Raw genomic sequence first — 17,701 nt, 5'->3', positions numbered from 1 at the left:
CCTGCATCTTACTGTTTTTAAAGCAGGTGTGATCAGCACATCCTGATGGCTCAGTGGATAAGACATTTTCATTACAGACATCTTGACTTGTCAAAGTGGGAACAGGTGTTACTAATAACATGAACAATAGCTCAGTTCTATTTAAGTGTCCCAGTAAGCCAGGGCAGTGTGCACAATAACAGGACTCTGAAAGTGAAGCAGCTAAATGTAAATTAGCTAACATTAATTTACATCTGTGCTTTTCCTACTGTGAAATGTCAAAATGTCTTCTGTAAAAAAGGCCCATTCAAATCATAGCTTTCTGTATGTTGTTGTGAGCCTACTGGTCTCTGTACACATGTTCCAAATTTTGATATCACAACACTTTGTCATGTCACAAGTCAATAATGATGACTATATACTGTCAGCAAGAGTTTATCTCACATTATTTACTATATATTTTGTTTTTAAAGAATATATTTGGAGCCTTAAAGTGGCCATTTTACAATTCTGATTGGATTAGGATAAATTATGAATCCCCAGATAGGAAAATAGCTGCTTTGAATGTGTGTGTGTGCATATATATGAGTGTGTGTGTGTGTGTGTGTTTCTTCTAATGGGACCTCTAATTAAGACTCTGTGGGTATCTATCTGTCAGCACTGATCGATTGGCCGGGAGACTGACAGCTCACTGTGTGTGTGCGTGTGTGTGTGTGTGTGCGCGTGTGTTTAAGTCTTCAAGCTGAGCTATCTGCGTCGTGGTCATGTTAATTTTCCTGTCAATCAGAAATGTTGCTGTCGTAGAACAAGGATTATCACATATTCATTTGCACACACATGCACGCGCACGCACACACACACACACACACACACACACACACACACACACACACACACTCACAACTGCTACAAAAATGGTTTGAATGCTCTTTTCCTGCATGCTGATCAAACAAAGAGACATCACAATCCCTGACAGGAGCAGAAGAGAAGGTGTTAGACAGATTTTTGTCTGTCATCACATGCACATAATACCCCCCCCCCCCCCCCCCCCCCGTCATGCACACACAGACTTACATGCAGACGAAAACAGTGTTTTTATGGTGTTCGGTTGGCCAGGTCTCTCGTGAAAGAGATTTCAATTTCAATGAGACTTTTTTTTGTTTCTGTTCCTTCAAATTTCTGTCTCATTAGAAAGGGCCAAATGTAAATATCTTGGGATAGAACATTTGGTGTTTTCACATTAGACCTTTTCCACAGCATTTTGAATTGTCATAGCAGGAAAAGCACAGGTGATACTGATAACATTAATGATTCAATTCCATCCAAGTATCCTAGGAAGCCATACTGCTGAACCATCATGCACTACAACAAAGTCATGAATTTGGAAAAACTAAATGGGACTCTTCCATCATTATTGTTATCAGTTGCACCTGTGCTTTTCCTGCTTTGACGTGTCAGAAAGTCTGTTGTTAAAAAGGTCTATTCAGATCTTTTATGGAGTATATACAGAATTGTGTATTTGAAACTTGTATAAAAACTTTACTGTGGTCCTTCTCAAACAGAAAGAGAGAGCTGTTCACAATTTCACTACCACAGTTACTATCAATCACCTGGCTGTCTGAGAGAGAGAGAAAGAGAGAGAGAGAGAGAGAGTGTATGTGTGTGTGAGTGTGTGAGTGATGGCAGTGACAGTATAGACGGCATGTGCTGTGAAATGTCACTGCGGCGATCGATGGTGTTTAACGAGGCTGGAGGCTGATCTGGACCTCATGCTAACATGAAGCTCTCCTCTCCTCCCTCTTCCTCCCCTCCTCACTCTCCTAATCCCCCTTTACTCTCTGTGAGAGCCCTAGGGTCCCTCGGGAGGAAGACGAAGCCTTTTACCTGTCAAGAGGCTTATGTGTCTGACTAAACACACACACATGTGTGGACAGAGAGTGCATACATTCTGTATATCAGCTCAAATTTGGTCTGTTTACTTTCAGAAGTCTTGAAAACACTGAGATGTTTTTTTGCATTATGTGTGAAAGAGTAGATTAATTGAAACAGTGTAGGGGAAAGTCCCTGCAAGTTTCGAATGCAGATAGTACAACCCTCAAACAACAGGACCAACTATTTTTTCAACCCCCAGGAATGCTGGCCAATGCGACAGCAGTGAGATTTACAACATCCTGCAAACTGCAGCGATCGAGATAAGAAGACCCCTTCTTTCCAACATAACCACTAAACCAGACCACTGACCCAAACCACCTTTGATCCTTCAAGGTCTGCAAGAACCAGCAAGATGGCAAGACCAATTCACACCTCAATGTGAGGTGTTAGCACAACTTGGATAAACATCCCCCACCACTGGCTATTATAATTCACCTCTAAGAGACAGTCACCCACAGAGACTAACTGGCATCAACTTGAATCCCACAGTGAACTCTGATTTTCAGGACTTGAATAACCAAAGAACTGATCACTGTATTTTGTATAAAGATAATTAATATAGTGTATTAGTATGTGTGTGTATATAACAATAGGTGTTTGCTTTAGTTAGACTTTTATGCCACTGCCTTTAAGCTAAGAAGTGTACCACTAACATTTATTCCATCACCTTTGATAACACTAATAACATGTTTAGTACCACTCTCTCACATGCTAAAGCTACTATCAAAAATGCTAAATTAGAAATCATGCAATAGTTAAATTGTAACAATTTTGATTAAATGATTCAGCATTCAGGAGTTGAACCCGCCTGTCTATGGACAGGAGGGGACTGACTCTGCCCCCCCAGAACTCTGCAACCCCTGTGATTGGCCAGGATGCATCTTCTGGGCGGGCAAACTGAAACTTTGAAATAATTTCTTGTCTGAGAAATCAGTTTTCTTGCCCTTGCTTCTTGCCCTTGCTTTTTGCCATGCCGGTTGAATGCTTGCTTTTTGCTCATCAAAGATGTGATTCAGAGCAATAGGAGGTGAAACCTCAAAATCTAGAGTCATGAGTTAAGAATCTAAACTAGGAGAGCATAAACCAGGAGCTCTCTTTCACTGGGAGCTTTTCAAATCCGGACTGGCTGACTTACTCATCATTACAAGATCCAGACTCCAACTTCTCAACCCAGCACATCAAACTCCATTCTCAAAGAGAAGCCACCCCAGGGAACAAGCAAGTATTTCTACAAAACCTTCATCAACTTGCTTAAACCCTGGTGCTTTCATAATTTGTAGCTTCAATTGGCATTTCAGAGCTAAGCTGTTGTACCGTTGATTTGATTTGTTCCTTCTAAGGTAACAGTCATCTCATCTGTTTATCAGGGCTCTCATACCAGCGACACAATAGATAACTGCATTATGCACTCGAATCATTCACTAACCATACCCTTGTGTACCAGTTTCCTCTTTCACTCTTGTGTCTCGTTGGTTATATGTTGTAGTGTTCAGTAATTGCAGTTGTCATAATAATAATAAATGTGTACTAAAACTGAACTTGGTGTTTTCTTGTGTTGCATCTCAGTCACTTAACCTTAAAAGAACTTATACCCTTTCAAAATCATGATTAAGATGAATAACAATCATAATTCTAATTGACCTCTATTGTGTGGCCAACAAAGAGGACTATTTCCCTATTATTATACGTACTCTCATATGGGTTATGTCACCGGACAAATAATTTCATATTTGAGTCATGTACAATAATAATTCATAATTCCCCCATAAAATCATAAAACTATTTGAGTGCACAAATTCCTACAACAATTAAAACACAGGACACAGTCAGTCAGAATAATCAGAACTAGTTTATGATTTCAAAGTGCTGAACAGAAAAATCCAGTGAACCAAAGAGGAAGAAAAAAAATAATCGAACAGGAAACTCAAACCAAAGAAGAACATTGAAAAAACAGCAACTTTTTTTCTTTTTTGTTTCTCTTCTTCAAAAAACAATGCACAACTTGTACCACAATATTTGAAAAAGCTAAAAACACTTCAAAATATTAGTTTTGTATATATATATATATATATATATATATTTATATTTATATTTATATCTATATAATTTGCTTTTTTCATATTTCAAACTGCTGCCATGAGTGTGTGAGTGGGTGGTGGAGGCCCAGGGAGATCCCCGTAGAGCCGCAGTCTGAGACACAAACACAGGTCGAGCTGTTTTGACAGGCTATGGCAGCTCTTGACAGCTTATAACACACCATGCATATGATCCTGGCTTCTCTAAGCGTACACACAAAAACAGTATGCAACCGTTATCCGTCACACTCTCACCAGCCCAGTATCACGCAGCCTCCATAAAAGAAACAAATAGAAAAAAGAGCATGACTGCGGAATGTTTCACCCCTGGACGTACAGCTATCTGTCGAGCACCCTCCTCTCCCCTGACTCCCCGCCATCCCCCGGGGGGGAGCAGGTAGGGTGTGTGTCTGTGCTTCTAGCCCTTCTCAGGGTGTAAGTGCTTCAAAAGCCAAATTCTGCCCAATGTTCATTCCTCCATACTCCTACTCGACCTATAATTTCAAAAGGAGTTACTAAAAAAACAAACATTCTAGAGAAAAGTTCAAGTCTGGGTGACTCAGTCATCAATCGTTAGTGCACAGTATCTCCTCTGCTGTCTAAAACCAGACGGAGACTGCCTCTTTCTCTCTTTTAACTACTGACAGTACAGATCAAGTCTTTGTATTAAAATAATTTAGAGTTTGAAATTAAACTGTTCCTTCTCCGTCTCGTCCTTTTGTGATGAGATAGCACTTAAGAAATTGCACTTGGAATCAAGAGCCCAACTCAACAGCCACTTCCATGTGTTTATGAAATATCTGCTTTGTGACGTTTCTGCGCATCAATGCTTACATGTGCGCAAGCTGTCTGACCTCTGACATTTCAGTATGAAAATGCCCCCTTCCTCCTTTCGGTAGGAGGAACTAGAATACACAGCCACTTGTGTTTCAGTGGGACATCATCGGGTTTTTTGAAAACATTCGCCTACACTGACACCTCCCCTTCCCTCTTACTAAAAAGAAGTCCTCACACTGGATGAGTCAGGCCAAAACACAGATAAACAGTATCATAAATCTTTTTTTTGCTGGATGAGATGCCACCCAGACGGAGAGAGGACAGTAAAAAAGTCATTTTTTTCCCCGTCGTCCATCTCAGCCTCATCATCCTCCCCCTACAGGAGAAAAACAGGAGGATCAAATAAAAAGTGGTAAAGCGTTTGAGTAATTGTCTTTTATACTGGTGAAAAGCGTTTAGTTGGTTGTCCGTTTGAGTGAAAGGCGTTTTTCAATTGGTTGTCCCATTGAGTGAAAAGCATTTGATTGGCTCTCTCTGCTCTGCATCAGTCAGAAGGGAGTGAGTCTCTCTTCTGAATGTGTGTGCATGCTCCTGGGATGGGGGGGGAGGCCTGAACAGGACGTGACGCGGGTTTCTCTCAGTGCGGTCAGCCCGGGCCATCAGTAGGGCAGAGTGTCCAGGAACCTATCAATCAACGGTGGGGGTGGTACCAGGTCCTCCAGCTTCAGGTAGAAGATTCGTTGAAGGCCCTGGGTCCTCTGGGAACGGAGTTCTGCCCTTAAACCCAGAATACGACTCAGAGGGGGCGCAGCCTTGGACGAGGAGGAAGAAGGGCCGCAGCCCAGGTGGTCTCTGAGACAACAAATCACTTTATTCTGCAGCTCTTCCACCCGCTTTGAGTCCTTCAGACCTGGGACTTGCTCTGTAGATAGACAGACAGACAGAGACGTTAGGAGAATAATTCATTAAACGGCAAAAATTAAGTCAGTGGAAAAAAAGAAATACACACACACACATACATCAGAGCTCATTCAGCTGAAAGAGCATTAGCTACATCTTCTTTTATATTGAATTCCACCTCATTAGCCTGTATGGCTCATGTTCTTAACAGGCCTTAACCTGTCTCACTCACTACAGATCAATACACAGTCTAACCTAATAAGCCTGCTGCACACTGTGTACAAACACACACACACACAATGTATACATATAAACATTTGAGAGCACACACACACACGGACACACACACTCCCTACAATTTAAGACATTGACAGAAACAAAAGTGCTCAACAATTAGCTGATTATTCGGCCCTGTGAGCAGCCAAATGAAATTAGAAACACACACGCACATGCACACACACACACACTGCTGCCCATAGCAACTCCAGTGGCACCCGTACTAGGCTTAATGTGACACTAACTCATTCTGCAGAGAACAGGGTGTCCACCCCCCCCCACCCCCCTCAAACACACACACACACACACAAGCCAGTCCGTGCTGCAGGGAAGCTGTCACAAAGACCAGTCTCACTTTGAGGTATCCATTATCTGAAGCTTATTTATTGTTTGTTTATGTGACTCTTTTGTTTGTTCTGTGTTTGCTGCTGCAGACTGCTGCAGTCACTCCAGCCCTCCTTTCACCGCGGCTTTCAGACCTCTTACACACTCTTGCCTCCCTCTCTCCCCGCTCTCCCTGTCCCTACTTTCTCTATGTGCGCGAGCTCCTGGGGAGGGATCGATGGCTGCCTTTCTACACAGGCCACTCTGAAGCGGTCGATCGCCTGGTGGCTCTGGCAGCTCTGTCGTGGCAGTGTGCTGTGTGCTTTGCCGAGGTGGCAGAGCGCCACTGAGAACAGCGCAGACGCCATTCCAGAGCTGTGCTCCATGGTGGGTTGGTCGATCAGGCACAGAGTTAAGTGCTCCCCCAGAGAGTGAGGATGGGGTTGGAGGGCTTAGACAGAGGAAGAGGAGGTGGAGGAAGAGGAGGAGGAGTTGGTGGCGGGGGCAGGGTGAGGTAAGGAAGCTAAGTGTAGGGGGAGGGGTGTTTTATCCGCTACACATTTATGTACAGATTCAGACTCTGACGTGAAGGTATTAATAAAATGAAATGTGAACACTTAATTGCACGGACGTCCTCTGTTAGCTTAGGCCACATTTGTAATTTACTACTTCTAATGCATTTCCAATGTACTTGACAATGTACAAACAGCTAATTCCCTGTCTCTTCTGATGTGTCTTGGACGTGTGCGCACAGAGAAAGCTGTGACTCTCCTCCATTTTTCACACATGCACACTGATTAGAGGGCCAGGTGTGTGGCAGGTGCAGCAGGTGCTTCTGGGTATTGGGTTCTTCTTTCAGGCAGAGATGTGTGAGAGCAGGCGTGCACATGTGTGTGTCTTTGAGCGTATATGTGACGTTAGTGGATGTATCCACCTGATCACTGTCACACTGAATTACCAGCAGGCAAATCTCTGGACAAAGGGGAGGAGGTGGTGAAAGGAGGATTTGTATTCTTATATTTACGTAAAAGCCGCTTGCATGATAGACAATGTTTGTGTGTAGCAGAGAGGGGCAGCTGTGTGTCGAAAGACAGTATGAAGACTATGAAAACCAGCTGCTAGTTTTGTTCATAAAATACATTAACATCTTCTAAGTTTATTTTCTCATTACAGTAATTTTGATATCTTAAATCTGATGTTATTTGCTTGTGTTTTTACCTGTGAGCAACACCAGGGCAGCCAGGCAGGCGAAAGCAGAGGCGTCCAGGTTTAGGCTCTGGAGGTGGGTGGAGAAGTCCCGAATGGAGTCCAGCCACTCTCCAAACCCACGAAGGCACTGGAACCTGTGCAGCACCAAACCGTTGCAGAACACTAGTTTATCCTCTGACAGCATCGACCTGAGAGAGACAGCGAGAGAGACAGAGAGAGGGGGGAAAAGAGAAGGGTTAGTTTTATGAATCTCTTTGAAATCTCTATTTTCATTTAGATCTCTCTTGCAATGAAATGCTGCATTTTCCCTCATGTATTGTAAATATGGCTTGGGATACTGGGGTAAGGAAACAATTACAATAAAAACAATGAGAAAACCTGGCAGTACTGTATGCGCGCTCACACACAAACAGGACACACATCAAACACAGGCATGCAGCTGATTAAGGTTGTGTTTTCCAAATTATAGCATTTTAAAACATTCCTGCATTTCCTTTTGGCAGGGTGGGGTGAAGGGTTAGGGCAGAGGGCTGCTGTGTGTTGTGTGCATTTGCAGATGGGTAAACTGTTATAGCTTTAATGTGCCCAGGCTGCGGTGTGCAGTGGAAACACAAAGCCTTAATGAGGAAATGAAAAGGCTTCTCAGATGTATTTAACCATCAGTTACTCACGACACATAAACCATCCCACTCCTTTACCATCAAGCAGAGTGGGAGAGACAGAGCAGTGAATGAGGGAGAGCTATGACTGGTCTTTATTAGTGCCTGACAGAAGAGCATGGCTTCCTTCATATTAAGTGCCTTTGTAAGTAAATCCTGAAACAGAGAGCTGGTTCAGTGCTGGTGGGAAGATCTCAAGAAGACAACAAAGGAAGCCAAGACAAAGATGGGCAAAGCAGGACAAGAGCAGTAAGTGCTGGGAAAACAGCTGATGGTGAGTAGCCTATAGAAACAGAGAGGGGGGGGGGGGGGGGGGGGGGGGGGGGGGGTTGAGGGTGGGGGATGAGGGAAAAAATGGGAAGCCTCAAATTACACCCTGCACAAACATTGGTTTAGCAGTTATGAGGAGAAGATGAAATACCATTTGTGTCTAATTATCCTCGCTGCAGTTTAAAAGAAGTGCTCCACCCACTCTCAGCAGAACACATGCACACAGATGCTTGCACATCATCAATCATACATAAAAAACACCTTCCACCTCTCCAGAACGGTCAACCATGAGCTGGAGAGAACGGACAAAGATGCAGGAGTAGGGGCGGGAAGAGACGCAGGTGTTGGGGGAGGGTGGAGGGGGTCATCACCTGTTGGTGAGGAAGGAGACTGAATTTCTTGCTCACTTCGGACACCTTTAGAAACCTGATTCCTTGACTTCTCATATAGTTTTTTACAGTAATGATTTAAACCCTGAAACTCTTAAATGTTGTAGACTACTACATATATTCTTGATCTGCCTGTTACTTTAGTGCCATTGTTTTTATGGCTGCATTAGTCTTTATCAGTGTAAAAAGCCTTAATGTCTCTTGCATCTTTTATAAATTTCTATGAAATCTAGTATTAAATATTCAGTATATTTGAAATTTCTAAAAGTTTTGCTTGGTAAGATGATGTGACAGGTTAATGCAGGAAGGTAGAATAGATTTAATCTTCTAAACAAAATTCTGGAGTTGTCAAAAAAGTAGAATATATTAAGTACCGCAAACCTTGTTGTAGAATAAAAAATTAAACCATGAGTGTAATGTAATGTCTGTGATTCTTAGCTGACAGGGTCTGCATTGTCCAGATTAGGTTAATCATATCCATCTGGTACAATAAGCAGGTTAAAATCAATGCTAAGAGTTATTTCAAAATACTATTTGATCTATGTCGGATAGTAAGACATGAGCGAAACTACACAGACAGGCTGGCAGACAAGCAGCCAGGCAGATCCACACACACATACACACAGTTATACACAGCTGGATGTCTGCCACACATTCCACTCACCCCTGACTACACTGTCACCACGGTAATCAACCAATAACCACAGAAACTGTTTGGTAACGCGGGTGCTTACAGCAATGCCGGCCCAGAAGAGCAGAGCAAATTTACTCTACACACACTGAGCACACACAAACACAACACACACACACACACACACACTCATAAGCATACAGACGTACGCTTGCACAGGGGTCTGCAAGGCATCTGAGTTCAACACCGGGTCAATGCAGGGCCGCGTCGACAATGAGATGGAAGCGTGGACCGCATCCCTCGCTCTCACGGAAGAGAAGAGAAAGTAAGACAGTGCTGTGTTTGTGTGTGTTTTCCTCTGTGCCGTGGGAGTTTGGCTGATGGGAGGATGAGCAGTGTGCGTGAGCATGTGTGTGTGTTTGATAGAGGGCCCTATGAGTCCACTGTTTAGCGTGAGTCAGAGTCCCATCCTGATCCCTCTCCTGCTGGGACTGTGATGCCACCACCCATCCTCTACCCACCCTGCACCTGGACTTACATTGGGCGGAGGATAGAAAGTTGGGATTCTACATCATCAGTGTGTGTGTGTGTTTGGGTGAGTAAGTGCGCTTGTGTGTGTGTGTGTGTGACTGTGTTGGTTTTCTGCCCTAGACGACAGCCCAGACAAAAGGATGAGCTTGTAGCCCTCCTCCCCCCCCTTTCCCCATAAATTTAACCAGCCACATGCCTTACAAGAGCAGGCCAGTAACCCAGGGCAATTCTGAGGCAAAGATGGGCCGGGGCAGTCATAATGGCACCACAGGTATCCACGAGCGAGGCACACACACACACATGCTCACACACACACACATACACTGGGCGTGGGCGCATGAGAGGTAAATAAAGTCAATTCCCTTTTTATTTCAGTCGACTGAATTAAATATGTATTCCTTTCCCTAACAGCCCTTTTTTCAGTTTCTCAGCTGAGCTTTCAGATGGAATTGATCCTGTCAAATCACACAGTTCACAATGTTAGCACAGTTTTAGCCCCGCAGAACACACACAGAGCTCTCTGTGCGTCAGATATCAGGCGAACGGAGCGGAACTCTGTGGGTGTAGCTGCTGTCATAGCTACAGACTCCATTCATAATTTGCTTCGTATGGCGATTACTCAGCTCCACTCCTCCTACTCTGGAGATACACCAACACAGCAGCACACAGCTTTGCCAGCACAGTTACACGCTGTACTGTACTGTTGCTATGATGCCAAATTAAGTTACGCTGCTGGTAAAGTCAAAGGTGTGGAAGAAGAAATCCATAACATTTTAGAGGTGGAGACTTTTTAAATTAAAAGTGTTAAAGTTCTTATCCTGCATGCCAATTATTAATCAAACTTTTCCTTCGCTATTAGTTCGATCTGCATCTCCTTCTCACCTGTGAGCCAATCGCAAGACAAACAGCTCCAGGAAGGCAGAGTCTATGAGCAGGTTCTGATCATCGCGCTGGAGCTCGGAGAACCCAGGCAGCCGGTCAGCCCAGCACCGCGTGGTCTCCATCGAGACAGTGAGCAGCCTGTAGAAGAGCTGGATGTGCTCGGCATCCGAAGAGGAGGTGGGAGGGTCGGCAGCGCTGAACTGTGGCGTCAGAGAGAAAGGCGCAGAAAGAGAGATTAAACTCATGTTTCTCACTGGACTAAAATACAATTAGTTGGGGTGTGTGTGTGGGGAGGGGGCGTGGGGGGGTTTACCTGGCTGTAGTCGAGGTCACGGGGCGTGCAGTGGGAATAAGCCCTGAGCAGAGCAGAGAGCAGGCTGAGGGGTGGAGAAGGAGGAGACGCCTCTGTCTGCAGGGGGCTCTTTGGTTTGGAAGGCAGACGTCCTCGGCGCCCCTTCAAGCTATCAGTACGCACCACTGTAAACCAGAGAAAGAGACAATAATGAAGAGGTTGTTCAGCCGAATCTGGTAGTATTTACGCAGCATGCATAAAGAACTTCTATTCTCTAACTGATAAGCTTGTTATCAGTATTTTACAGCGGTGGGAATAAGACTGAAAGGAGGCATTTTGCACAGGAACAATCCCACAATCCCTTACACAGGAGGCCACTAGCCAGCAGATGGCAGTGGAGTTGTTCTAGGAGCTGTAGAAGTGTTAACGGGGATATTGAAGCGTAATTGTGTGTGTGTGTGTGTGTGTGTGGTGTGGGGGGTTGTTTGCATTTAGTGTGGGTGGGGATATTACATGACACTAGTGAGACAGGTGAGAAACCACAAGGAAATTAGGGCAGTATGAGTACCACGCTTGATTCTACACATCAGCAAAACGTCATTGCTGTCACACCTGATGACACAAACGGAGAGATGCAAAGTGTGAGAAAATGAGAAGAGGACGATCACCTTTGAGTCTCTTTCAAACCATCCCAGTTTTAGAGGTTTAAAAGCTGAAGGCTACTAACTGGCGAGCTGTACTTTCTACATTTCTTCCTCCACCTGAGAGAAGAGTCACTGTTTTGTAGATGTGTGTGATGCTGCCACAGGCCAGGTCATTACCGGCCAATTAAACCCCTGATTGCGGAGACAAACTTTACCATTATGGGCTGTAGGTCAGATGTGTGACCGTGTGTATGTTCTTGGGTGCTTGAGTCTTACCTTCCTTTACCATCCCGACGCTCAGACACTTCTGGAAGCGGCAGTACTGGCAGCGGTTGCGTCTCCTCTTGTCCACAGGACAGTTCTTACTGGCCAGACACACATACTTGGCGTTTTTCTGCACGGTGCGCTGCAGAGAGAAGAAACAAGCATACCGATAATCAGCCTCCAAACACAATCAACCACCTAATATTTGATTTGTTTAATTCAATTTTTTTCTTCCCCATCAAAGAATGAAAGCAGAAGCTCGCCGGTCAGATTTTAATTACGCGCTGAAAGGCGGCGGTGACATCAGTATAATTAGATAAAATTAATTTTCCAACAAGCCTCGCCTGCAGGAGGGACAATTTTATTAGCGCCGGAGCTGACAATGGAGACCGAGCGCGTGGCGTGCTGAGGAGGGTCCCGCGAGACAGCTGGGGACAGCGGCCGCAAGAGCTGCGTGATCAGATTGTTTGTGAAGCTCGCGGGTCAGCTCGTGGCACCTCCGGGGCCTCGCGCATCGCGCCTCTCTCAATGGGCCCCGCGGGAGCTGTTTTCTCCTCGGCTGGCTCGCGCGATTATTACTGACCTTATTAAAATGAAATCAGGAACGGGCCACGTGGGGGCCGGGTGCGCTCCCCGCGCGGATGAAAGACAATAATAACAGAAATGGTAGCAAATGCCTATCCCCCTTCGCGTGCGCGCGCGCGCGCGCAACAAAGGGCCAATCTTGCACGTTTGGATCTATGTAAAGTTGTGTATAAAGTCAATTGCTCTCTAGGTGGAAAAGTGATCCAATGATTCAATGAAAGCAGAATTAGAGAAATTCCCACAGTTAGACATTAGCTGCAGTTTCTTCATTCAATATAGTGCAGTCTTTGTGAGAATGCAGATATGTCTACTTAAAGTAAGCAGTTATTATTCTCAAAATAAACAAACCACAGATCTATATTATTACTTTTGTGTAACTGAGTGGGGCCTGTTGCCAATCTTTCCAGGCGTCATTAAAACTCTTGGGAAAGCCCTTGCCTGGGGTGCAAATCTGGTACACCAAAACTATTACATTTGCAAAAAATTACAGCGACGCTATAATAAATGTCAAGCGTTTTATAAGCTGTCAAGCCGTGACTCCAGTAAGACAGCACAAGAACAAACTGTAAATTAAAACAAACGGAACACAGAGAAAGTGTCGCGGCTTCCCCTCTTCTTTAACGCCTCTAAAACACATCAAAACAAATAACTCCAATTAGGAACCCCTCGCGCCACACATGCCCGTGCCCCCGGGAGACCAATAACACACCAATTATTCCATATGCTCCGGCGCGAGTGCGGAACTGGCGCGTAATGGGTGCCAGCGCAGGATGAGAGTCGTTGCCATGGCACCGCAGATCGCTGTGAATGTCTCCCTCTCATCCTTTCAATGGTCAGTGACCCGTGCGCGCGGGGATAAGTTAGTTATGGTCATTAATGTAGTTGAGGGAAAATAGCATCCGTTTAGTGGGAGTCCGACCTGAACATAAAACTGCATGAGAGGCTGAAACGACGCTCAAATCAAACCTCTACATGTCAACATTTTGACTCAACAACACTGCAGCAAGACCAGCATAAAGTTTACACACATGTTAACCATGTTTTAATAAGCACGTCTATGTTGTACAACAGGTCTATCAGCTCTGGAAAATTGATTTGTTGATGCTTTATTATGGAGTTAAGGATATCTGTGATTCATTTTCTTCAAACTAAATCGTTTGCAGGATGAGTTCATGTTTTCCTGCAGTATATTGGAAGTGGAGGTTAAACGGGTGTAAGCTGAGCTGACCCTGGTGGTTGGCTGAGGGGGAAGTTCTTCCCTTCAGTGACCTCAGGGTCTAATTTATAAGATAGCGGCTTCCAAGAAAAGCCTGAGTTTGAAATCAGTTAAAGGTCTGATAAATTAAGCTCTCATGAGTGAGTGCCGCTGTCTCCTACTGTCTCCTGTTTCTCCTACTCCTGCTCTGTGTGTGTGTGTGTGTGTGTGTGTGTGTGTGTGTGTGTGTGTGTGTGTGTGTGTGTGTGTGTGTGTGTGTGTGTGAGAGAGAGAGAGAGAGAGAGAGAGATTGGGACTCTTGTGACTTTGCGTCTCAGCAGAGACACTACATATCAGAGCTAATACTGTGTAACTAACTAGTCTCTGATACTCATCAATGGGATACCTCCATATGTATGCAGGTGGACACACATACATACACACACACACACACACACACACACACACACACACACAGAGATCAAATTATCTCAATGTGATTATCAAATCTGTAGATCCCTCTTGTGCTCTGTGCATTGCCTGCCTATTTGAGGCCAGGCTAAGTGTGTGTGTCAGTATATAAAAAGACAAGTTTTAAATTTGTTCTGAATCTGATCACTATTATTAACTGAAATTTTTGGGTGACAGTTTTTATGGGAAAAGACTTGATTTAAGTGGAAAAAAGTCGCTATAAATGTTAAGGAATGAGTTATAGGCACTAAAAGAGCATTCACAAATGAAGAGCATACTGAAGCCCACGCACTGTAGGTGTTGTGGGGGCTTGATGGAGGCATGCAGAGGCAGATTCCTGACATGTAACATGTGCTAATAGCCTTGGCTTAAATTAAAACCCTTTAGGGACTTTGTTCCCCCTCCTCCTCCCTCTGTCTCCTCTATCCCCTCCTCTCCTCTGCTTCTTAATCAGGGGCAATCAGACCTCTCTTCTCTCTGCCTGTCAAGTTTATATGACTGCCTCTGCGCTGGTATTTCTCTGCATGAATGTGCAAGAAAGGTTTTATAATAAAAGTGGACTTATGTTGGTATCTGTGAGCTGAGGTTATTGTTTCTAATACAGAAATAACTTTTGTCATGTGAAGTCCTCATGGAGCTTTAACATATGTTTGTGTACAGTATGTGCATGAGTGTAAGTATTGATCTAGTTGTCTTTTTTTCCCCCTCAAATGGGCTAATTTAATTAACTTATATGTATCATGTTTGCATTTAAGTGATAAGGACATCTTTATGCTGCCAACCTGCCTTTTTTTCCAGTCTTCTTTCACCACTGAAATGCCACCTCAATCTCTTTATGACTGACATGCAATGCAAGCATGGAAAATAAAAAACGCGTGCATTAAACTGAGCTGAACGTGTATCTTCACTGATAAAATCACAGCTAAAGTAACACACTGGTTAGGACTCTGGCTCCATAAAAACAGATAAATTTTAAATATTTGTTTTTGTTTCTCGCATAATGCTTGTATTATACTAACAGCTGAGATCTAGTATTTAATTTTAAAATTCTGAATAGATTCACTGAATTAATGGAAACCAGTGAATGGACCACATTATTCTGCCAAAATAATAAACACAGGGGAAAATAACAACTTGCTTAAGAGCTAAAATTAATTAATAGTGAAAATGTGTTTCAAATTGCACTAATGAAATAACAATAATTTACAGCAAGCCTCTGCTGTGGTTTAATGTGTAATAACTATTCAGGTATAATTAAATATAATCAGGAAAGTATTTTTAGGGGACAATAAAACCATCAGGATAATGGAGGGAAGTGTGCCTGATAATATGAATATGAAAAAGAGCAGCTGTGTGAAATGCATGTTTTAGTTTTTGCGGTTGCATCCTGGATTCCTGCGTGTAGCAGACTGAAAAATATGTACATGCTACTGTCTGAAAAAATATGTTTTTCTGTGTGTGTCTTTGTGTGCACATTTGTATATGTGTGTGTGTGTGTGTGTGTGCATATGGTTGGTTGCATCTGCATGTTTGTGCAAAGGAAACATAGTGAGGTTTGACAAGCTGTGTAGCTGCAGCAGGCAGACAGCCCGCGGCCTCCTGCCACCAGACGCTGCTTTCATTAATTACTAAATAAAAACAAATCGTGAAACTAATTGAAAAGAAGGATAATTCATTTCCACCTACCAGAGGCATTATTCAATTACCTCTGTGTTTGCACCCTCCTTCTTGCTCTGTCTCTTAATTTCTCTCTCTTGTCTCGTGCAACCAATAGAATGCTTAACAAGTATACAAGGAAATGTTGTAATCCAAAAAAACTTTGCACAAAAACTACTCCGATGTCGCCGAATGTAAAAAAAAAAAAAAAGAAAAAAAGCTTCAAATAGCTCACATATTTCAGAGAAATTGGTTTGATATAACCACTATATATTATGTTTTGACTTATACAAGGAAAATGAAAATCTGTCTGACTAAAAACTGGCTTTTGGTGATATTTAACTATGAATTAGTGTGTGTGAGCACGTGTGTGGTAACATGGGATGTGAGACAATGGGTTGAGAAGTGATAGATTGAATCATCTGACGGACCAAATCTCAAACTGACTCATATCGTCCCAAGTATTATGTCAGAGAATTGTGGTCAATTTCGTGGCCGCTGATTCACAAGAAACACGCTCAAAGGAAACTTTGATTTCAAGGTGGATTCCTTTTCCACTGCTCTCTCATGGCACTTTATTTCTGAGTGGCTGAGCATCAAGCGTGGAGGGCAATTTTCCCTGGATGTTTCAGAGAAAGTATGTTTTTTTTTATCATCCTGTGTTCTCACGTAACACAAGCAGTCTACACACATACACACAGACCGTTCATACGCACACTTTGGCCACTTGGTTGCTGGGAGAGACGACCCCTGTGGGTGTGTTGTGCTTTCATAATGACTCTAAAGACGATTTAGAGCATGCAGAGTGGGGTGCAGAGTGGGAGCGAGACAAATGCAAGAAAATTGTTTCAAATGAAATACGTCAGTCAGTTTTCTGCTTGTTCACAGCTAATGGAGTGATATGTTAAGGTGGAATATCAGTTATGAACGTGATTGAGTGCGTCTGTTGGTGGGATTTAGTTCAGAAACAACAGGAGACATTAAGAGACTTTTAGGAATATAAAGAAGAGGAGGTTGAGGGGTTGAATGTCACTTATTGGTTTAAGGGTTTTTTACCTTGAAGAAGCCCTTGCAGCCCTCACAAGTGCGTACGCCGTAGTGCTGGCAGGCCGCGTTGTCCCCACACACTGCGCAGGTGCCCTCTCCTTGGGGGCCACGAGGGGGAGGCGAGGGCAGGCTGTCCCCTAGTAGGGGGCCACAGGGCCTGAGAGCCAGGGAGCGGAAGGCGAGGCTGCTGCTGCCGGCCCCACAGTGCAGCTGGTACATTGGCTGCTCCAGAGGTGGACCATGAGGATGGGAGACAGTGGAGGATGAGGATGAGGAAGAGGATGAGGTGCGAACCAGTCCTCCTCCCAGACTCTCATAGCCACCGCCGCTGCCGCCGCTGTGGGGCGGTGAGTGCTGGTAGAAGTGTGGAAAGCGGGGCGACTTGAGGCCCGTCTCCAGGCTGGAGCCCAGAGAGTGGGGGTGTGACGGAGGGGCCAGGGAGTGCTCCTCCCACAGGAAGGAGGTGCCAGGCTGGGGCGGCAGGGATGGGGTTGTGGGGGTGGAGGGGGGAGACTGTTTAAAGTACATAGTGGAGGAGGACATGGCCTCCAGCGGCGGAGCAGTCGGGTAGCTCTCCTCCTCTTTTTTGATGGTGGGCCTGTGTGCGGGCATCTGGTAGAGGCAGGAGGACTTGGGCTCGTAGCTCCCCTCCACAAAGACGTTGAAACTGGGTAGGGAGGTGGTGGCGGCAGCGGAGATCTCACCGCCGCCCA

The 17,701-nt window shown here is 44.4% G+C and overlaps 1 protein-coding gene across 3 annotated transcripts in view; it reads right to left on the bottom strand.

Moving 5' to 3' along the window:
- Positions 1-3,741: 3,741 nt before the first annotated feature.
- nr4a3 (nuclear receptor subfamily 4, group A, member 3) overlaps positions 3,742-17,701 on the bottom strand; it is a 22,099-nt gene continuing 8,139 nt past the window's right edge. For all 3 annotated transcript variants that reach the window (XM_044358576.1, XM_044358573.1, XM_044358575.1), the window contains exons 3-8: positions 16,998-17,701; positions 12,047-12,176; positions 11,148-11,311; positions 10,835-11,034; positions 7,482-7,660; positions 3,742-5,685 (exon numbers count right to left, since the gene is read on the bottom strand). The exon at positions 16,998-17,701 is cut by the window's right edge and continues 129 nt beyond it. In XM_044358576.1, coding sequence (XP_044214511.1) covers positions 5,423-5,685; positions 7,482-7,660; positions 10,835-11,034; positions 11,148-11,311; positions 12,047-12,176; positions 16,998-17,701 — 1,640 coding nt within the window. In that variant the 3' untranslated portion in view covers positions 3,742-5,422. The remainder of the gene's footprint in view (positions 5,686-7,481; positions 7,661-10,834; positions 11,035-11,147; positions 11,312-12,046; positions 12,177-16,997) is intronic.

This window comes from Thunnus albacares, chromosome 8, assembly GCF_914725855.1.
Source record: "Thunnus albacares chromosome 8, fThuAlb1.1, whole genome shotgun sequence".
Classification (NCBI taxonomy): Eukaryota; Metazoa; Chordata; class Actinopteri; order Scombriformes; family Scombridae; genus Thunnus; species Thunnus albacares.
Note: the sequence above shows the minus strand (reverse complement) of the source record. Positions and strands in the feature narration are given on the sequence as shown.